The sequence below is a fragment of the Hemiscyllium ocellatum genome, chromosome X (genome assembly GCF_020745735.1).
Source record: "Hemiscyllium ocellatum isolate sHemOce1 chromosome X, sHemOce1.pat.X.cur, whole genome shotgun sequence".
Classification (NCBI taxonomy): domain Eukaryota; kingdom Metazoa; phylum Chordata; class Chondrichthyes; order Orectolobiformes; family Hemiscylliidae; genus Hemiscyllium; species Hemiscyllium ocellatum.
The window spans coordinates 21,123,397-21,146,465 of NC_083453.1; the positions used below are offsets into that span (position 1 = coordinate 21,123,397).

The 23,069-nt window shown below is 47.4% G+C and overlaps 1 protein-coding gene across 2 annotated transcripts in view; it reads right to left on the reverse strand.

The window, feature by feature from the left end:
* LOC132805822 (aryl hydrocarbon receptor-like) overlaps positions 1-23,069 on the reverse strand; it is a 111,002-nt gene that overhangs the window by 87,021 nt on the left and 912 nt on the right. Inside the window, exon 1 of one of the 2 annotated variants that reach the window (XM_060821113.1) lies at positions 12,753-12,849. The exons of the other annotated variant lie outside the window; for it this stretch is intronic. Coding sequence (XP_060677096.1) covers positions 12,753-12,829 — 77 coding nt within the window. The 5' untranslated portion in view covers positions 12,830-12,849. Of the gene's footprint in view, positions 1-12,752; positions 12,850-23,069 lie in introns of those variants that run through there. 2 annotated transcript variants of the gene reach the window in all.

The following is a 23,069-nucleotide window of genomic DNA, read 5'->3' on the forward strand; positions in this document are numbered from 1 at the left end:
GAATTTGATCACCTCTCCCCCCACCCCCTCACTCTGCCTTGATCTTCTATACTCGAGGGAACACAAGCCTAATCTGTGCAAGTTGTCTGCACAATTGAAGGATTTAAAGATTAAAGGCGATAATAAGGTCGATGGAGGGAAACTATTTCCTCTCGTGCTGAGTGTGGTGTTTGGGAAAAAGTCCCCCAACGAGGGGGAGATGGTCCCAGTATCATTCTGGGCATGCAGAACTGTGCCAACCCCAATGGGCTTGCTGAGGAGCAGGCCCCAGACCTGAACGCAGTGCCCAGCGTTTCACAAAACTGTCGCTCCACTAGGGACCGTAAGTCACAGAACTGGGTTGAATTCCTGATCCAACTACTGGGAGATTAAAAAGCCGCTATCTGTGTGGCTTTTCAGGCGTAGGGAGAGCATCGCTTTGTGATGTTGACGTAGGAAAAGCCACAGGGAAGTGTGGCTGCAAAGGCCCGGCCAGAAACCAGGAAGGAAGGGTTGGGAGCAGGAGATCCGGCACAAGATTTTCAAGGTCCCATCCTCTGCCAAACTGCTGCCAAAGGAACAATGCCACTGCTGAACACAACACTCCTTCAGAAATGGGTAATTTGGGACAACATCTCACCATTAGGGCTCCTCTCAATACCAACAGGTGAACTATCTCTGTATCCTCCTCTGTTTTAAAGGCAGGATAGTACGGGCTTCTCAAAGACTGATGGGTTTCCCGATAGAGGTCTATAAAATGGACGAAGCAGTCCCATTTGGTCTGGAAGAGGTTTCCTGTTTTGGAATCCAAAATCTGAGGTTACAAATAGAAGACAGTCACTAACAGATCCAGCAAAGAGAAATCTCTTGGGTCAAAGGGTGGTTAAAGTCTGGAACAAAGGGCAGTTGTGGTGAAGAGCATCAGAGGATGGGCACTGGCATAGGTATGGTGGGCTGAATGGCCTGTCTCTGTGCTGTGGATTGTGTTCTGAGCTACAGGGACCATCGTGAGAAATGCCAAGTCACTATGACACACGCAAAACAATTCTATCAAAGCACTTTGACCCAACACCAGCAATACCCAGCACTGTTCAGTTCGGTTAAGAACATAAGAACCAGGAAGAGGAGTAGGCCATCTGACCCCTCCTGCCCACTCCACCATTCACCAAGATCATGGCTGATCTTTTCATGGACTCAGCTCCACTTACCCGCCCTCTCACCCTCCTTAATTCCTCCACTGTTCAAAACATTCTTTATTTTTGCCTTAAAACCATTCAACGAAGGTAGCCTCAACTGCTTCACTGGACATCACACAGCCTGGCAAAAGTGGGCACCGCAGATGCTGGAGATCAGAGTCGAGAGAGTGGTGCTGGAAAAGCGCAGCAGGTCAGGCAGCATCCGAGGAGCAGGAGAATCGACGTTTCGGGCATCAGCCCTTCATCAGGTAGGGCTTCATTACACAGCTTGGTTTTAAATTGGAAACTATTTCCCCCAAATACAAGAGTATTTCCTAATCCCTTGACCTCTGTGTTACCCATTACGGTTGGAGAGAGACCGTCTCACTCAGATTTAAGGGCAAGTGAGAGTACATTAAGTTTCTGATTCAATGACAGTGTCACGTTCCTTCGTTGTTGAACCTGACCCAGAATCTGACACTTGCTGGTTTGTCAAGGTGAAATCAAGAGAAAGTACAAATGGGGAAGTTGTGTAACCTCTTAGTAATCAGGTTCAAGATAATCTTTGCTTTGTTTAGCATTTAAATCCTGAGCAGTGCTAACATGCAAAGGGACTCTTTTCTATTGTTCCCACATGAGAGGTGAAAAAACACCTTCAATATGATCAACGATTTTGTCCATCCAAAACTGGGCTGTGTCTGGAGGGAAAATGGCGGGGGGGGGGGGGGGAAGATGGACACTTCTTGAGAGGGGCTTAGAAGGGGACTTGAGAGCCTGAGCAGAGATTTACTCCGATGTTTCTAATAATCTGACCCTTGACCAACATCATGAAAACCTATCCATTCTGTCAAGATGGGGAGGTGTCAGTGTTGGACTGGGGTGGACAAGGTCAGAAGTCACATGAGACCAGGTTATAGTCTGACAGGTTTATTCGAAATCACAAGCTTTCGGAGCGCTGCTCCTTCATCAGGTGAACCTGACAAAGCAGCAGCGCTCCGAAAGCTTGTGATTTCGAATAAACCTGTGGGACTATAATCTGGTGTCATGTGACTTCTGTCTGTGGGGTTCTTGCATGTGTTAGTTAGTTAGCTGGGATATGCAACAACAACTTCAAAGCTAAATTGCTGTGATGTGCTCTGAGACGCCTGAGGGCATAAAAAGGTTCAATGGAAATGCAGGCACAGTCATGGGTATAGGCTTGGCTAACACCACAGTAGACTCATAGAGATGTACAGCATGGAAACAGACCCTTCGGTCCAACCCGTCCATGCCGACCAGATATCCCAACCCAATCTAGGCCCATATCCCTCCAAACCCTTCCTATTCATATACCCATCCAAATGCCTCTTAAATGTTGCAATTGTACCAGCCTCCACCACATCCTCGGGCAACTCATTCCATACATGCACCACCCTCTGTGTGAAAAAGTTGCCCCTTAGGTCTCTTTTATATCTTTCCCCTCTCACCCTAAACCCATGCCCTCTAGTTCTGGACTCCCCCACCCCAGGGAAAAAACCTTGTCTATTTATCCTATCCATGCCCCTCATGATGTTATAAACTTCTATAAGGTCACCCCTCAGCCTCCGACGCTCCAGGGAAAACAGCCCCAGCCTGTTCTGCCTCTCCCTATAGCTCAAATCCTCCAAACCTGGCAACATCCTTGTAAATCTTTTCTGAACCCTTTCAAGTTTCACAACATCTTTCCGATAGGAAGGAGACCAGAATTGCACGCAATATTCCAACAGTGGTCTAACCAATGTCCTGTACAGCCACAACATGACCTCCCAACTCCTGTACTCAATACTCTGACCAATAAAGGAAAGCATACCAAATGCCGCCTTCACTATCCTATCTACCTGTGACTCCACTTTCAAGGAGCTACGAACCTGCACTCCAAGGTCTAATGGGCATTGTTCAGGTATCCATACTTTCCAATTGAGACATTACAATTAGTCTCACAGAGCTGGAAACGTAAGCCAATCCATACGAAAATGTATAACCTGCTGTGACACACTCTTCAGTCTTCCCATCAGACTGCCCTCAACAAGCCACTCTTCCACAATATTCTCCATGACCAAAGGCTTCCAACAACTGCTTTTTTTTGGCCCCTATGTACAGAGTGGCCCGACTGGTGGGTGAGTGGGTAACCATGGAAGAAGCTAACATGGAGACAAGAGGGAAAATGAGGGAGAATTGGGGGAAAGATTTAAAAGGGACCCAACGGGCAACTTTTTCACACGCAGGGTGGTGCGTGCATTCAATGAGCTGCCAGAGGAAGTGGTGGAGGCTGGTACAATGACAACATTTAAAAGGCACCTGGATGGGTATACGAATAGGAAGGGTTTAGAGAGGTACGGGCCACGTACTGGCAAATGGGACTAGACTGGGTTGGGATACCTGGTCGGCATGGACGGGTTGGACCGAAGGGTCTGCTTCCGTGCTGTACATCTCTATGATTTTATGTTGGTTTCAGTGAAGGGAGGTCACAGAGTTCTCTGGTATCGGGTTATCACAAAGACTTAGTGCACAGCAAATGAAAGGGAAATGAAATGTTGGAGTTGATTGCAAGGGGAAAGGAGGGGAGAGTTAATGCAGTTGTACAGGTGAGGCCACATCTGGAGTGCTGTGTGCAGTTTTGGTCTCCGTATTTAAGAAACATGCAATTGCATTGCAGAGAAGATTCACTTAAGGGATGGGGCTGATGTTATGAGGAAAGATTAGATGGATGGAGCCTGTATCCATTGGAGTTGAAAAGAGTCGTCTCACTGAAACGTTATATGATCCTCAGGGGACTTGACAGGGCAGATGCTGAAGGGAGAGATGAGAACCAGGGGACACCAGTTTAAAACAATGGATCTCCCACTGAAGATGGAGATAAGGACATCTTTTGTTTTCTCTCAGGGCATCATCAGGCTGCGTAATTCTCTTCCCGAGAGTGCAGTAAAGGTGGGGTCAATGAATATTTTTTTAAAGCTGAGGTAAATAGATTCTTGACCAACAAGGTGGGGGGCGGGAGGTAAAAGAGTATTGGAGGAGGGTAATCAGGGAAATGGAGGCCACAATCCAATTAGCCATGATCCTATCCCATCGGGTTCGAGGGGACAAACAGCATGCTTCTATTCCTAATGGCGGATGAGAGGGTTTGAGGCAGGAATAGGCCCATGTTTAATATCACACAGGACCGAAAGAAATGGAAAACGTCTCCCTCTGCCTCACACACATTCCCCACAACTGAGAACAACTGTGTGAACATGACAACATTTTTAATTAAAGCGCATCAAACGCCGAGGCTTTCTTGGAACACAGCCAGCTTTGCAAAATCAGAGTGGTTTGCGATAACAAGGTACAAAGCTCCTCGCTACCACAAGATCCTGTCAGCTTCTGTCAAGCCGGTTATTGGCTGTCATCATATTTGGGCTGCAAGCTCAAGTTTTTTTGATGTGTTCATGGGGCGGTGGCATCGCTGGCTAGGCCATCATTTGTTGCCCATCACTAATTGCCCAGAGGGCAGTTCAGAGTTGCTGTGAGTTTGGAGTCACACGTTGACCCAGACCAGGGAAAGTCAGCAGCTCTCAGTCCCTAAAGGGCATGAGTGAACCAGATTGGTGTCACAGAATCACAGAGATGTACAGCACGGAAACAGACCCTTCAGTCCAACCTGTCCATGCCAACCAGCTATCCCAACCCAATCTAGTCCCACCTGCCAGTACCCGGCCCATATCCCTCCAAACCCTTCCTATTCATATACCCATCCAAATGCCTCTTAAATGTTGCAATTGTACCAGCCTCCACCACATCCTCTGGCAGCTCATTCCATACACATACCACCCTCTGCGTGAAAAAGTTGCCCCTTAGGTCTCTTTTATATCTTTCCCCTCTCACCCTAAACCTATGCCCTCTAGTTCTGGACTCTGCCCACCCCAGGGAAAAGACTTTGCCTATTTATCCTATCCATGCCCCTCATGATTTTATAAACCTCTATAGGGTCACCCCTCAGCCTCCGACACTCCAGGGAAAACAGTCCCGGCCTGTTCAGCCTCTCCCTGTAGCTCAAATCCTCCAACCCTGGCAACATCCTTGTAAATCTTTTCTGAACCCTTTCGGTGTTGTGACAATCGACAATGGTTGACATGAGGGCTAGCTTTTTAATTCCAGCTTTTTTTTTAATCAAATAATTGCATTCAAATTTCATGGTGTACTAAGGCAGGATTTGAACCTGCACCCTGACAGCATTAGCCTGGGGCTCTGGATTAGTAGCCCAGTGACGATAGCACTCAGTCACCGCCTCCTCATGTTGGCTGAATATTTTCGATGTGGGACAGTAGGCCTCTATAATCTCTCTCAGCTGTGGGCAAGGCTGTGCAGAACACGAGGTGGGAATAAAATACCACATTATTTTTAAAAGATGACCGTTTTCAACATTTTTTGAATTCGTTCACGGGAATGTGAGTGTCACTGGCTGTCCCTAGTTGCCCCCTTGAGCAGGTGGGGGGTGAGCTGCCATCTTGAACCGCTGCAGTCCATGTGCTGTGGGTTGACCCACAACGCCCCTGAGGGAGGGAATTCTAGGATTTTGACCCAGTGACACTGAAGGAACGGTGATAGATTTCCAAGTCAGTGGTTTGCGATAAAAAGGTACAAAGCTCCTCGCTACCACAAGATCCTGTCAGCTTCTGTCATGCCGGTTATTGGTTGTCATCATATGCACAGAGGGGAATATGCACGGGGCGGTGTTCCCACGTATCTGCTGCCCTTGTCCTTCTAGGAGGAAGTGGTCGTGGGTTTGGAAGGTGCTGTCGGAGAAGCCTCGTCTTCTAGGGCATGCTTTTTGTCCTCAAATCAAATGCCCAACCTGTGTAACAGAGAAAGGAAGCCCTTCTTCAGGTCAACAACTTTGTCCTCCCCCCCCTCCCCCATAGCAACAGTCCTACAGTTGCCAACTCTCCAGCATTGCCCTGTGGCCCTCAGGTCAAAGGTTATTCATCCGGACATGACTGGCAGGAACTCCCAATCAAAACAAAAACACGTCTTCAAAGTGTTTTTACTTGGTTCCAGTGAACGGTTTTACTTGTTTTCGGTCATTGCTGTTCAACCTGTCACAACACACCTGTGTTGAACCCAGGTCTCCTGGCCCAATGGTAGGGACACTTCCACCACACCACAGGGAGGGATGGGGATTTTGAGAGCGAGAAAGACAGCTGAACAAACGCCGTTAACAAATGCATGTGAAAAGATCACATTTGGTTTGGAGTTGCGAGACTTCACCTCGACAGCTTTTTCGTCAGATCTCAAGTTCAGCGCTTCAGTCCCATGTGACCGAGAAATGATCAAGGCCAAGATGCGCTCCCCTTAGCAACTGACTCACAGCACAGCACCTGCACTGGATTTGGCTCATACAGTTCTGCTGCGAGTTGAAGCTCTGCATTTGCTCAAGTGGCTCCAGAGATACAGTGCCACATCAAAGGATTTCTCTCCAGGACCCAATCCTCCCCTCCCCATGAGACCCTTCCTGCTTATGGTTCTAGTCCCAATCCAAGTCAACGTCATTCTTAGAAGCAGATGAAAAAGCTGTTAGAGAGAGAGAGAGAGAGAGACAAAATAACAAGGAAATGTTTCCACAAAAAGGACACAGGCATTAGCAGAGAACAACACGCTACAAGAACCAGAGAGGGGGAGCAGGGTGGAGATATGAGTGGAAAACTGGCAGACACAAAGAAAGAAATAATGTTATTACAATAAGTGGCATTTAGATATTGCCTTTAACACAGAATAAAACACCCCAAGTGCCTTTCAGTTAAAATGCAAGGTAGCTGTTTGTAACTGATTAAATTGTAAGAAGTGTCCAGGGTAATCAATAACGTAGGTCTCTGCAGCACTGACATCCTCATGAATCTATTTCGTCATTCTACATGGTAACCCCCTGGTTTTACCATCTTCTAAGTTCAAGCAGATGACATGGGTGCGATGGAAAATCGAGCGAGAGTGACTATCACAGAACACGGGGAGGATGTGCTCTCTCCAGCTGGCACATGCCAGCTTCTGCCACCTTCCGAGAGAGCTGCAATCACTCGTGGAATTTATTCCAAACGGAGAGAGTGGAAGATGGGAGTCAGCAAGCCGGCCTGCCCATTCCTGCTAAACCTGGCTTCCTGTGCCTCCTCCTCACAGAATCTCAGACCACAAAAAGATTCCTCAACCACCGGGGAAATCTTCCTCCCTTCTTCAAAACCTGAGGTGAATTGTTGTGGTAAAATTCAAATTTACCTGCGGAATTCAATAGATTTCGCAGGATATTAAAGATATCACAGGATATGGGGATAGTGCAGGAAATAACATTCAGGTGGAGGAATATCTATGATTTTATGGACAGATTGGAAGGCCGAATGGCCTGTTCCTGTTTCCTACAGGACCATGTTTGTCTTAACAAGTCGATCCCGAAACATTTCTAAGTGAGTTCAATTCTTAATGGCATTTTTCTCTCTCTCTGACCCTGAATCTACCCTGAACTTGAGCTGGAATGAATAGTCATCAATGGAGTCAAAATAGGATCAATAGTCAGGGATGGCACGATGGCTCATGGTTAGCCCTGCTGCCTCACAGCGCCAGGGTCCCAGGTTCAATTCCAGCCTCGGGTTTCCTCCGGGTGCTCCGGTTTCCTCCCACAGTCCAAAGATGTGCAGGTTAGGTGAGTTGGCCATGCTAAATTGCCCTCAGTGTTAGAGGGAAATGGGTCTGGTGGGTCCCTCTTTGGAGGGTCGGTGTGGACTTGTTGGGCCTAAGGGCCTGTTTTCACAGTGTAGGGAATCTAATCTAATGTCGGAGAGAGAGGTTTTATCAGGAATCGATTGAATCTTAGGGGTCCTTTTAACACAATACAGTGCCCTGAGTCATGTCAGGGCTAAGTTTCCAGCCCACAGGGTGGTCATTTGGAGTGATCACATTGAAAGAGAATTCTGCTAATGAGGTAAAGGGGGGTCGATGGTCAAGTGGTCATGTCACTGGAGTAGTAATGCAGAGGCCCAGGCCAGGGGGACATTAAAAGAACCCATCTAAGTCACAAATCTGCCTTTGTAACAGCACTGTCACAGAAGAATGGAGGGGGCTGCCATTGCAATGTGTTAGGACACAGTGGGAAGGTAACAGGGTACAATATGCACAGCCCACACCTCCCTGCAGACAGCTGTGTTTTGAGGTAGAAAGGGAGTCATAGAGATATACAGCATGGAAACATACCAACTCGTCCATGCTGACCAGACATCCCAACCCAATCTAGTCCCACCTGCCAGCACCCGGCCCATATCCCTCCAAACCCTTCCTATTCATATACCCATCCAAATGCCTTTTAAATGGTGCAATTGTACCAGCCTCCACCACTTCCTCTGGCAGCTCATTCCATACACGTACCACCCTCTCAAGGTGTGCGAAGCCAGAAAACAGTCATAATTCCCAAAATTATGGCCCTAGACGCGTGCTATGCACCAAAACCAATCAATGTACTCGATTAAAGTAAATAAAGCCAAATAATAAAGTCCTTGCATTTTCCTGAAAAAAAGACTTCCCCGCTTACACTCATCAAGAAAATTTGCAAGAATTGTAATTCCCAATGCGTATGGATTGTCCAGCGAATGTTGTCCAATTGCGGAACTGATATAATTCCGGATTTTGTGTTGCGGCTTCTTGCAGACGTGGTCTGGTCAGCACCTTGCTGGTTACAAATTGTTGAAAGGATATGCTTTTTGTTACCCTGATATCCAATTTAGGATTGTCAGTCAGGCGCACAGTCTGACACACTTGCATGCTGACGTTTAACACACAGGGCCCAGTTATTAGCAGACAGCGAGAACAGCCACACGGTCTACATCTGTTCCAACCCGACTAAATAGGGGACAGCCACTCACTGGCACAGTGCCCAGTTCAATCAGTGTCAACTGCATTGGGCTTTAAAATCCAAACCAAGATTGGCAGTTAACTGGCAATCATCATTAATTGGCACATTCTCAATGGTAACACATCTGCCAAGCAGAGACAAATGGCCAACCAATCAGCACTCTCCTCTCGGAGTAGAAAGGTTGCTGTTCCCCCCCTCCCCTTGAATTGGTATTCTTGCAAATTGGCCTGAAGAGTGCAAGGCGAAAGGTTTCAACCAACATGCGTCCATTCAAATTCTGTGCGACCTAACAACGCGACGTAAGGTATTGCCATGGTCAGTTTCTGTGACTCAATACGTCCCCAAAATGCAGATGGAACTCTGGCTTAAACCGGCCTCTCAGTCACATGCAGATGGTCTTCCTTGTGCCATGTTGCAGTTGGCAGCAGGACTCCGAGATGGAGCTCACTGTTAAGGGTTAGAATGAGGCAGCGGTACCTGGAGCAGCAGCCAGCAGAGAGAGCTATCCAAATACATTGCTTCCATTCTGCAAGCACGTCCAAACTCCCAGCAGGTCTGTCTCACTCGCTTTTACCTCCTAACCTCCATTGGCTCCAGGTCAATTAAAATGTTCATCCTTCTGTCCAAATCCCTCGCCCCATCTCACAGAATTGTTACAGTTTAGAAGGAGGCCATTCAGCCCACTGTGCCTGCTCCTGCTTGTTAAATCACCATCATTACTCACTGCCAATCTCCTGCCTTTTCCCCCGTATCCCTGTTTCCCATTTCTATCCCAATAACCATCCAATGTCCCTCTTGAATACCTCAATGGAACCTGCCTCCCCCCACATTCCCAGGCAGTATATTCCAGACCCTAACTACTCGCTGGGGGAGAAAGGTTTTCCTCACCTCCCCCTCACTTCATCCCTTTCAATCTCTGTCCCTCTCATTCCTGATCCTTTTCCATGTGGGAACAGTTTCTCCCGATCTACTCTGTCCAGCCCCCTCCCCCCATGATGTTGGAACCCTCTCTCAGATCTCACTCTCAGCCTTCTTCCCTCCAGGGGAGAACAGTCCCAATGTCTTCAATCTCTCCTCCTCACTGAAGTTTCTCATCCCAGGAACCATTCTGGTAAATCCCTTCTGCCCTCTCTCTCTCTCTCCAATGTGTTCACATCGTTCCTATAGTGTGGGGCCCACAACTGGACACAACCCTCCAGCTGAGGGTCTAACAAGGGTCTTGTACAAGTTCAACACCACCTCCCTGCTCTTGTCCTCTATGTCCCTATTAATAAAGCTGAGGACACTGTGTGCTTTATTAACTGTCCCCTCCACCTGTCCTACCACCTTCGATGATCTGTGCACAGATACACCCAGCTCCCTCTGCTCCTGCACTTGTCTCTGTAACTGTGAACCCTCAAGGCCTCTGCACTCTTCCAAGTCTTATTTTCATGGCGCCACCATCAGCAGTCACACCTCCATCCCAAACTCTGGAATTCCCTTCCTAAAACCCATATCTCTCTCGCGTGCGCGCGCGCGGTCACGTGTTGTGTGACTCACTGTCAAAGATGGTCTACTAAAGCTCCTGTTTTCCTTGGGATGGTTTACAACATGGAAGGTGCTACACAAATGCAGGCGGCTGTTGTTGAAACATCCACAACCACTGCTCATGAAAGCACAAATCTGACATTGCAAAGCATTCTGCTGTGATAAAACCATCCCTCCGCCCCGCCCCCCCCACCCCCCCCCCGAACTCCCACTGTTAAGGGTCAAGCTGAAGAACAGTCACTTGAGTGAAACCCAAATGGAACTCACCAATTACACAGTTTCACAAGAGGGGTCCTCACGCATAAATCACATTCAAGCTCATCGGGTAATGGGGAGGGCAAATGGAACTTCATAGGGAATGGAGTATAGAAGTAGGGGAGTTTCGCTAGAACTCTAGAAGGCATTAGTCAGCCCACAGCCGAAATGCTGTGAACAGCTCCGGGCCCCTTATCTAACGAAAGATAGACTGACATTGAAGACAGTCCAGAGAGAAGGTTCACTCGACTGCTCCCAGGTCCAGTGGGACTGTCTTATGAGGAGAGGTTGAGTCTGTTGGGTCTGTACTCGCTCGAGTTTAAAAGAATCAGGGGCTACAGTTGTAGCGTCCCTCCCTCTAGGCCAGATGCCCTGGGCTCAAGTCCCACCAGCTCCAGAGGTGTAATAGAACAGGTTGATTGAGGTAAGTCCTCATGGAAATACATACAATTCTTGGAAGACTTGAGATGTCGAGAGGTTGTCTCCCCTTGTGGGAGAGTCTGGGACCAGTGGGTATCATCTCAGAATAAGGGCTTGTCGATTGAAGGCAGAGATGAGGAGGAATGTCTTCTCGCAGAGGGGAGTGAATCTGTGGAATTTTTTTTACCACAGAGGGCTGTCGAGGCTGGCTCATTCACTATATTCAAGGCAGAGGCTGACAGATTCTTAAACAGTAAGGGGGATCAAGGATTATAGGGGAAAAGACAGGAAAGTCGAGTTGAGTATCCTCAGATCAGCCACGATCTCATTGAATGGTGGAGCAGACTCGATGGGCCGAAGGGCACTGCTCTGACGTTTTATGGCCTGATGGAACTCTTGCCTTTTAATCACAGCTACCATATACAGAGTTACCTTCCAGCAATGCTCAGACATGCAAATCTTGTGAAATGCAAATCAGAAATAACTGAATTCACTAGAAAGTGCACGCAACAACCGACTGTGCTCAGCCCCTGTGAATCTGTCAGTTCCGATCCCATTGTAACCATCGGGGAGGGTCACGAATCAGTCTCTCTCTGCTGTCTCACTTTTTTTTGTCAAACAAATGGTGCATTCTTATATCGCAGCTCTGAAGCTGAAAGTCTTAGGTCGGGCAGAAACTGAGTTCAGACAAACCAGCAATTGCTCTTTTTTTGTCAGAAAACAGCAGGAGAACAGCAGATTGCAGGGTGTTGGCTGATAATGGGAGGTGAAAATGTGTTGCTGGAAAAACGCAGCAGGTCAGGCAGCATCCAAGGAACAGGAAATTCGACGTTTCGGGCATAAGCCCTTCATCAGAAAGGGCTTCCTGATGAAGGGCTTATGCCCGAAACGTCGAATTTCCTGTTCCTTGGATGCTGCCTGACCTGCTGCGCTTTTCCAGCAACACATTTTCAGCTCTGATCTCCAGCATCTGCAGACCTCACTTTCTCCTCGATGATAATGGGAGGTGGTCATTCGGCCATTTCAATGGGCTACTTGAGAGTTCTGGTCTCTGCTCAAGTCCGATCACTGAGTTTGACAGAGCCAGGCTAGCTCATTAATGCTATTTCACATTTACTGTACAGATGCAGGCCATTCGGCCCTTCGTCTTCAATTCCTTTCTCTGCTAACTTCAATTCCTTACCCACTAACCTGCTTGACCACATGTTTCCCCACTCTCTGGCTAAAGTTGTTTCTCTGCGTTTCCTTCATGGATTTATGAGTCACCATTTTATATTGCTGGCCAGCATCACTAGGACATATAAATAGCTTCTCCATGTCTACCTGCAGTACCACAGATTATTGCCATCCTGGAAGGATTTATCAGAGAAAAGAGCCCCAGGCCTGTTCAATGATATTTATGAGCTTTACTCAGTAACTGACAGAATTCCATAACCTCTGCTCTCTTGAATGACAAGGGCCACAGATGCCTGGGAACACCACACCCCCACAGGCTCCCGCCCACTCACCATCCTGACTTGGGAATATCTCGCCGTTCCTTCAGTGTCGCTGGGTCAAAATCCTGGAATTCCCTCCCTAAGGGCATTGTAGACGCACCTACAGCACATGGACTGCAGCGGTTCAAGAAGGCAGCTCACCCCCACATTTTCCAGGGCAGCTAGGGACAGGCAATAAATGCTGGGCCCAGCCAGAAAAGAACCTTGAAAAGCTTCCAGTAAATCCTCAGCGTTTTGTGATATAGAGACCAGAGCAGTGTCCAGTGCTCCGAGTGTGATATGATCAGGATTAACTTGGCTTTTCAATCCTATCCCTCTCGAAATGCTATGCCTGGATTTTTTTTCTCTGCTCAACACATACATTGAAAAAAGAGAGTTCCAGCTGGCTCAATTAAAACCTTCTAATCCTTTGATGTAGGAGAATGGAGGAAGAACCCTTTCCGACTACTGTACTGAAGAACAACGGCGCTTTTTTTTAAACAAATACCACAAGAGCTCACACCACCCTCATACAAAACCCATTGTCTCACGGCAAAGGTGAACTGAAAGCTGTGGAGCTTTCCAAAGCTTCAAGTGGGCGGGAGATAATGTACTTTTTGCTGGTAGATAACAGATCACCTTCCACAGCGTCACACCTCCAAGAGCTCAGGGCTTATTTAACCCTCAGCGTGCTGGGTTTATCTGGGCTCTGTTTGTTCGAGCTGAGAACCTCTCTCCAGTCTTCTCTGTCAGATCAAAACCAGCCCCAACCAGGGATTCGGCATACAACATTCAACTTCCTCTTCATTTTCTGCCACTTCTTTTTGCTTAAATGCCTCGTCTGCTGAACGTGCCGGGCGTACAGATTTGTTCAAGTTTGATTTTTGTTGTTGAGCAACCAAACACCGGCATAGTAGACAGTGATGGAGGTTAGCTAAGGTTACAAAGGGATCTCATCAAATGGGTCAATGGGCTGAAGCAGTTCAATCTGGATAAACCCGAGGCATTGCATTTTGGCAAAACAAACAGGGGGCAGGACTTACCCAGTTAATGAAGGGCCTTGGGTAGTGTTGTAGAACAGAGAGACCCCCGAGGGGTTCGGCTACATAATTCTTGAACGTTTGTGTCAAATATGGGTAAGATGGTTAAAAAGACATTCAGCAGACCATTTTTAAAAGACATGGGAGCCCTAATTGAGTTATTTGGGTAGAGGTTTGTCGGTTATCTTAACTAGGGTGCTTGGTTAACCAGGATGGTTAGTTTTGTCAAGCCCTGGGCCCTGGAGTGGGGTCTCCTGAGTTAATACAGGTATATATACAACACTCCCGTTCCTTTGTTTGGGAGTTTTGCGCTGAGCATAGCTGTTCTGTATTCTGTGTTTTTTTTGTTTTTGTTTGCTTTTTTTCATCTATTAGTTATTTACTTATTTTTTGGTGTTGCTTTGCACAGTGTTAGGGTTTGTTTTGTATTATAGGGTAGGTTAGTAGTTAGTAGACAGTAGTTGCATTGTAATTTGTGGGGTCTTTTCCCTTTTATGATACTGATATTTGCTATTGATTGTATTTTTCAATAATTTTATATGTTGGTAAAGTTAAAAAAATTTTGCTAATAAATATATTTACAAAAGAAGGTGTTTAGCACGCCTGTCTTTATTGCTCAGTCCTTTGAGTGTAGGAGTTGGGATGTCATGTTGAGGTTGTACAGGACATTGGTGAGGCCTCTGCTGGAATACTGTGTCCAGTTCTGGTCGCTCTGTTATAGGAAGGTTATTATTAATCTGGAGAGATGTTGTCGGGTGTGGAAGGCTTGAGTTATAAAGAAAGGCTGGATAGGCTGGGACTTCTTTCAATGGAGTTTAGGAGGTTGAGAGGTCATAGAGATGTACAGCATGGAAACAGACCCTTCGGTCCAACCCATCCATGCCGACCAGATATCCCAACCCAATCTAGTCCCACCTGCCAGCACCCGGCACATATCCCTCCAAACCCTTCCTATTCATATACCCATCCAGATGCCTCTTAAATATTGTAATTGTACCAGCCTCCACCACTTCCTCTGGCAGCTCATTCCATACACGTTCCACCCTCTGCGTGAAAAAGTTGCCCCTTACGTCTCTTTTATATCTTTCCCCTCTCACCCTAATCCTTCTATCTTTGGACTCCCCGACCCCAGGGAAAAGACTTTGTCTATTTATCCTATCCATGCCCCTCATAATTTTGTAAACCTCTATAAGGTCACCCCTCAGCCTCCGACGCTCCAGGGAAAACAGCCCCAGTCTGTTCAGCCTCTCCCTGTAGCTCAAATCCTCCAACCCTGGCAACATCCTTGTAAGTCATTTCTGAACCCTTTCAAGTTTCACAACATCTTTCCGATAGGAAGGAGACCAGAACTGCACACAATATTCCAACAGTGGCCTAACCAATGTCCTGTACAGCTGTAACATGACCTCCCAACTCCTGTACTCAATACTCTGACCAATAAAGGAAAGCATACCAAACACCTTCTTCACTATCCTATCTACCTGCGACTCCACTTTCAAGGAGCTATGAACCTGCACTCCAAGGTCTCTTTGTTCAGCAACACTCCCTAGGACCTTACCATTAAGTGTATAAGTCCTGCTAAGATTTGCTTTCCCAAAATGCAGCACCTCACATTGATCTGAATTAAACTCCATCTGCCACTTCTCAACCCATTGGTCCATCTGATCAAGATTTCGTTGTAATCTGAGGTAACCTTCTTCGCTGTCCACTACACCTCCAATTTTGGTGTCATCTGCAAACTTACTAACGGTACCTCTTATGCTCCAATCCAAATCGTGTATATAAATGACATAAAATCATGAATCCACCACTGATCCTTGGGGAACTCCACTGGTCACAGGCCTCCAGTCTGAAAAACAACCCTCCACCACCACCCTCTGTCTTCCACCTTTGAGCCAGTTGTGTATCCAAATGGCTAGTTCTCCCTGTATTCCATGAGATCTAACCTTGCTCACCAGTCTCCCATGGGGAACCTTGTCGAATGCCTCACTGAAGTCCATATAGATCACATCTACTGCTCTGCCCTCATCAATCCTCTTTGTTACTTTTTCAAAAAATTCAATCAAGTTTGGGAGACATGATTTCCCACGCACAAAGCCATGTTGACTATCCCGAATCAGTCCCTGTCTTTCCAAATACTGTACATCCTGTCCCTCAGGATTCCCTCCAACAACTTGCCCACCACCGAGGTCAGACTCACTGGTCTATAGTTCCCTGGTTTGTCTTTAATACTCTTCGTAAACAGTGGCACCACATTTGCCAACCTCCAGTCTTCCGGCACCTCACCTGTGACTATCGATGATACAAATATCTCAGCAAGAGGCTCAGCAATCACTTCTCTAGCTTCCCACAGAGTTCTTGGGTACACCTGATCAGGTCCTGGGGATTTATCCACTTTTAACCGTTTCAAGACATCCATCACTTCCTCCTCTGTAATATGGACATTTTGAAAGATGTCACCATCTATTTCCCCACATTCTAGATCTTCCATATTCTCCACAGTAAGGAGAAAGTGAGGACTGCAGATGCTGGAGATCAGAGCTGAAAATGTGTTGCTGGAAAAGCGCAGCAGGTCAGGCAGCATCCAAGGAGCAGGAGAATCGACGTTTTGGGCATGAGCCCTTCTTCAGGATTCCTGAAGAAGGGCTCATGCCCGAAAAGTCAATTCTCCTGCTCCTTGGATGCTGCCTGACCTGCTGCGCTTTTCCAGCAACACATTTTCAGCTCTTCTCCACAGTAAAAACTGATGCAAATTACTCGTTTAATATCTCCCCCATCTCCTGCGACTCCACACAGAGGCTGCCTTGCAGATCTTTGAGGGGCCCTATTCTCTCCATAGTTACCCTTTTGTCCTTAATGTATTTGTAAAAGCCCTTTGGATTCTCCTTAACTCTATTTGCCAAAGCTATCTCATATACCTGTTTTGCCCTCCTGATTTCCCTCTTAAGTATACGCCTATTGCCTTTATATTCTTCTAAGGATTCACTCGATCTATCCTGTCTATGCCTGACATATGCTTCCTTCTTTTTCTTAACCAAGCCCTCAATTTCTTTAGTCATCCAACATTCCCTACACCTACCAGCCTTTCCTTTCACCCTGACAGGAATATACCTTCTCTGACCTGATCGAAGTTTATAAAATGATGAGGGGTATAGATAAAGTTAATGGGCGGCGTCTTTTCCCTAAGATGGGGAACCTCAGGACTAGGGGGTACATTGTTAAGGTGAGAGGAGAGAGAGATATAAAAAAAGTCATAAGGGTCAAAGGTTTTACACAGAGGGTGGAATAAACTTTGAAGTGGTAGATGTGGGTACAATTATAATGTTTAAAAGACATTTGGGTAAGTACATGGCTAGAAAAGGTTTGGAGGGACATGGGCCAGGAGCAGGCAGGTGGGACTAGGTTAGTTTGGGGATTATGGACCGGTTGCACCAAAAGGCCAGTTTCCCTGCTGTACGTCTCCATGACTCTACAACTGTCGGTGTAAGGCTGAGGCATGTTAAATAAGGAAGGAATTTATCGATTTCGACTCACTAAATAAGTCAAGGGGTATGGGGAGAAGGCAAGAATATGGCCATTAGACCATATGAAATAGGAACAGGTGGAGGCCATTCACCCCCTCAAGTCTGCTCAGTCATTGAATAGGATCATGTCTGACCAAGGAGCAGCGCTCAGAAAGCTACTGCTTCCAAATGAACCTGTCAGACAATAACCTGGGGGATTTTTAACTTTGTCCACTCCAGTCCAACACTGACATCTCCTCCCATCCAATCTCCTATTTTCCCCACAACCCTAGATTCCCCGACTGATCAAAAATATACTATCTCAGCCTTAAATATCCACAAAGACTGTTTCCCACAGCTATCTGTGGCAAGCAGTTCCAAGGCCCTGTGAGAGACAAAATTCCTCCACATCTCAGTCTTAAATTGGTGCCCCTTTATTCAGAGACTCCATCCTCTGGCCCTTGACTCTCCCATGAGGCATTGGGATAGTGAATCAGCCACGATCGTATTGAATGGCAGAGTAGATGGGCTGAATGGCCTACTCCTTGCCTCTAAGTGAAAACCTGAAGGGTGAATTTCCCCCCACCAAGGGTAATTCACGAGTACCCCGACTTTGGTTAACATCCAATGGGGACAGGATTTGTGGCGGGCGAGGACAGCTGACGGATTTACTGAGGCCCACTTCGCTTCGAATGGGCATTCCCTCAGTACATCCGCACGCTGAGAAAATGATTAACACCTCAACACGAACCTCCAGCCAGATTCCCTTCACAGCACACAGCACCCTGAAGTGGGCACTGCTGCCTGACCTCACCACGTCCGATGATAAAACTGAAGTCCCTGTCACTCACATCACCGGATCCTATTTGTGATTTTTTAAGGGGCCACATACATTCACATTAAAGCAGCCACAACTTGGGATTTGTTATTCTCTGATTTGCTGGCCTACAGTGCCTCCAAACTAGCAAACCAAACCATGTTGGCCACTGTGACTGTAGTGTAGAAACACACCCCCCACCAACCCAACCTCCACCCCCGGCACCTTCCCCTGCAACCGCAGGAAATGTAAAACTTGCGCCCACACCTCCACACTCACTTCCCTCCAAGGCCCCAAAGGATCCTTCCATATCCGCCACAAGTTCACCTGTACCTCCACACACATCATCTATTGCATCCGCTGCACCTGATGTGGCCTCCTCTACATTGGGGAGACAAGCCGCTTACTTGCGGAACGCTTCAGAGAACACCTCCGGGCCGCCCGAACCAACCAACCCAATCACCCCGTGGCTCAACACTTTAACTCTCCCTCCCACTCCACCGAGGACATGCAGGTCCTTGGACTCCTCCACCGGCAGAACACAACAACACGACGGCTGGAGGAGGAGCGCCTCATCTTCCGCCTGGGAACCCTCCAACCACAAGGTATGAATTCAGATTTCTCCAGTTTCCTCATTTCCCCTCCCCCCCACCTTATCTCAGTCGGTTCCCTCAACTCAGCACCGCCCTCCTAACCTGCAATCCTCTTCCTGACCTCTCCGCCCCCACCCCACTCCGGCCTATCACCCTCACCTTGACCTCCTTCCACCTATCCCACCTCCATCGCCCCTCCCCCTAGTCCCTCCTCCCTACCTTTTATCTTAGCCTGCTTGGCTACTCTCTCTCTTATTCCTGATGAAGGGCTTATGCTCGAAACGTCGAATTCTCTATTCCTGAGATGCTGCCTGGCCTGCTGTGCTTTGACCAGCAACACATTTGCAGCTAGAAACAGGCGAAGGCCATTCAGCCCCATTCAGGAGGTTTGCCCACCCATTCAGTTTGATACAGTGGCTCCTCTGTGTCTCAACCCGTATTTACCTCAATCGCTTTGCCCGCCTAAAACCTAGCCTCAATTTTGAAAGCTTTTTCAGGGAAGGAATATGTGTCTCCAGGGTTCTACCAGTAATAAATGCGGCCAGATTCCAATCCAAGCGATTACGAAGTTTGTGCTGGATTCTGAACCAGAAGAAATAGCTTTCTCATAGTAGCCAGGTGCTTTACCAGCGGAATTGAGAGCTGAAAAATGTGGTGCTGGAAAAACACAGCAGGCCAGGCAGCATCCCAGGAGCAGGAGGATCGACGTTTCGGGCATCAGACCTTTCCTGAAGAAGACCTTATGCCCGAAACGTCAATTCTCCTGCCCCTCGGATGCTGCCTGGCCTGCTGTGTTCTTCCAGCACCACATTTTTCAACTCTGGTACTCCAGCATCTGCAGTTCTCACTTTCTCCATCGGAATTAGATTAGATTAGATTAGATTACTTACAGTATGGAAACAGGCCCTTCGGCCCAACAAGTCCATACCGACCCGCCGAAGCGCAACCCACCCATACCCCTACATTTACCCCTACCTAACACTACGGGCAATTTAGCATGGCCAATTCACCTGACCCGCACATCTTTGGACTGTGGGAGGAAACCGGAGCACCCGGAGGAAACCCACGCAGACACGGGGAGAACGTGCAAACTCCACACAGTCAGTCGCCTGAGTCGGGAATTGAACCCGGGTCTCAGGCGCTGTGAGGCAGCAGTGCTAATTGTGACTCTGCCAGTAAAGACAGATGGGAAGCGAGGACATTGCCACAGGCAGTACAGAAAATCTAACTGATAACAACTTTCATAATGTGGCTTCAAGAGATCACTTGAAGAGATCTCTTCCTTTACAAAAGCAACATTATTCCTCACGGTGTGAAGACACTGTACAAGTCACAACGAGAGAGCAACATCTGGCTCACACCCCCATATCATATTCCTCACTGAAGGGCAGGAAATCTCAACGATGGGGGAGACAGCACACGGGCCTTTCCCTGTTCCTCTCATTGATCTTTTCCCTGGCACTTACAAGATAGGCATCCCACCTCACTGTACATTTCCACGTTCGCCTGTATGTCACCCAGGTAACTTCCCCCCCCCCCCCACACAGCTCTCACCCCCTCCCAAAAACAGAACACCTGGGTAAAGCAAGACTTCCTTGTCACCTCATTTGCCCCTTTTAATTTCCATGGGGTGAGAGTGTGGCTGGCAAGGCTGGCACTGCCCAGCCCCAATTGCCCTCGAACTGCGTGGCTGGCACAGCCATCACAGCATCAACCACATCGCTTGGAGTCACGTGTCGGCCAGACTGGGTGAGGATGGCAAATTTACGCTCCGTGAAGAAGATTAGTGAACCAGATTAGCTTTTTGTTAACGACAACTGATGATTTTTCATGATCTCCCTTATTCAAGCTAGCTTCCCATTGCAAATTATTTACTAATTCATGAAATTTAAATTCCACTAGCTGCAGTGCTGGGTTTTGAACCCAGCTCCCCCTCCCCCTCCAGGACATTAGCCTGCCCTTCTGGTTTATTTGTCCAGTGACATCAACACTACATCACCAGCCCAAGCTGAGGCATTCAAGAGGGCATTGGATGACTGTTTGAATAAAAACACTGTGTAAGGATATTGGGAAAGGGCCTGAGATTGGCTCTGGATAATGATGTTCGTTTAACGGGCTGGGACAGCCAAAGTAGGCCCAATTGCCTTCCTCTGCACCTTCACAACTTCTGTTACTCTGCAATTTCCCCTTTTCTTCACAGCCACTTGTTGTCCAATCTTGCATTAAATCAAATACATGAGGGGCATGGATAGGGTAAATAGACAAAGTTTTTTCCCGGGGGTGGGGGAGTCCAGAACTAGCGGGCATACGTTTAGGGTGAGAGGGGAAAGATATAAAAGAGACCTAAGGGGCAACTTTTTCACGCAGAGGGTGGGACGTGTATGGAATGAGCTGCCAGAGGAAGTGGTGGAGGCTAGTATAATTATAGCATTTAAAAGGCATCTGGTAGGGTATATGAATACCCATCCTATTCATGTAGTCATCCAGATGCCTTTTTAAGTGTTGTAATTGCTAGTTTCAGATAACAATTTAGCTCAAGATTGTATTGTTATTTTGAGGTCTCACATGCTTTGGTGGCCTCAGCCAGTGATTTCTGCCTCCTTGATGTGCCTAACGATCAAGTTAGAAACAATAGTGGTGCATTCTAAAGCAGATACAGTGGTGTAGTGGAAATCCAGTGGCCCAGGCTAATGCTCAATGGTATATGGGTTCAAATCTCACCACTGTAAACTTTTGTTATAAATGCTGTGTCTTACAATCTTATTCTCCACAACTACCTGACGAAGGAGCAGCGCTCTAAAAGCTAGTGCTTCCAATTAAACCTGTCGGACTATAACCTGGAGTTGTGTGATTTGTAACTTTGTCTACCCCAGTCCAACACTGGCATCTCCAAATCATGGATAGGGTAAGTAGACAAGGTCTTTTACCTGAGGTGGGGGAGTCCAGAACTAGAGGGCATAGGTTTAGGGTGAGAGGGGAAAGATTTAAAAGAGACCTAAGGGGCAACTTTTTCCCGCAGAGGGTGGTACATGTGTGGAATGAGCTGCCAGAGGAAGTGGTGGAGGCTGGTACAATTGCAACATTTAAGAGGCATTTGGATGAGTATATGAATAGGAAGGGTTTGGAGGGATATGGGCCGGGTGCTGGCAGGTGGGACTAGATTGGGTTGGGATATCTGGTCGGCATGGACGGGTTGGACCGAAGGGTCTGTTTCCATGCTGTGCATCTCTATGACTCTATGACTGTAAATACCACAGGCTGTTCATCAACATTCATTCGAATCCTATCTTTCTGTAGTTTCTACCTCTCAAATGAGGAGCATTCCAGTCAGTGAATCGCCTCTTGTTATGTTTTACTCGCTAACTTCTTAATCATTCAGGTAACACCTTCTCAGTGGACTTGCCGGCCCAAGTTACAACTTTCCTGTTGCACGGTTAAAGTACTGTATCAGAAATTATTGATTTTCAAGCTTTTAAAATATCTGCTGTTGGGGTGCAGTCTCTAGAAAGAGTTAAATTGTCCATCTCTAGTTGCCCTGAGAAGGAGGTAATGAGCTGCAGTCCACCTGTTGTGGGTTGACCCACAATGCCCTTAGGGAGGGGATTCCAGGATTTTGACCCAGCGACAGTGAAGGAACGGTGATATGTTTCCAAGTCAGGATGGTGAGTGGCTTGGAGGGGAACATGCAGGGAGTGGTGTTCCCATGTATTCTCTGCCCTTTTAGATGGAAGTGGTCATGGGTTTGGAAGGTGCTAGCTCAGGATTTTTGGTGAATGTCTGCAGGGCATCTTGTACATCGTACACACTGCTGCTACTGAGCGTTGGTGGGGGAGGGAGTGGATGTTGAAGGTGATGGATGGATGCCAAAAGATGGAGGAGGAGAAGTAGGCCATTCAGCCCATCGAGTGAGATGACCCTCAACTCCATTCTCCTGCCTTCTCCCCATAACCCTTAATTCCTGTACTGATTAAAAACCTGTCCATCTCAGCCTTGTATGTACAGATCAACAGCCCTCTGTGGTAAAGAATTCCACCGATTCACTCCCCTCTGGGAGAATCAATTCCTCATCTTGGTCTTTGATGGGTGACCCCCTTATTCTGAGATGATACCCTCTGGTCCCAGACTCTCCCACAACGGGAGACAACCATTCCCCATCTCCCCCTAAGAATTCAAGTTGGGAAACTCGGCTGCACAATTGGGGCGAGGGTAATAGTGCAATTTAGCATCTAAACTCCTGAATGCTGTTAAAATAAGAGTCCCACCAAGGTGACATCTGAGTGAAAATAAATAGTGTTTTGTTTGAAAGCAGATGTCATGAGCTGACAACGGAATAACAAGGGTTTCGGGCAGGGAGGAGAGACAAAAACAAAGGGGGAGGGGAAATTCATCGTCCTCAA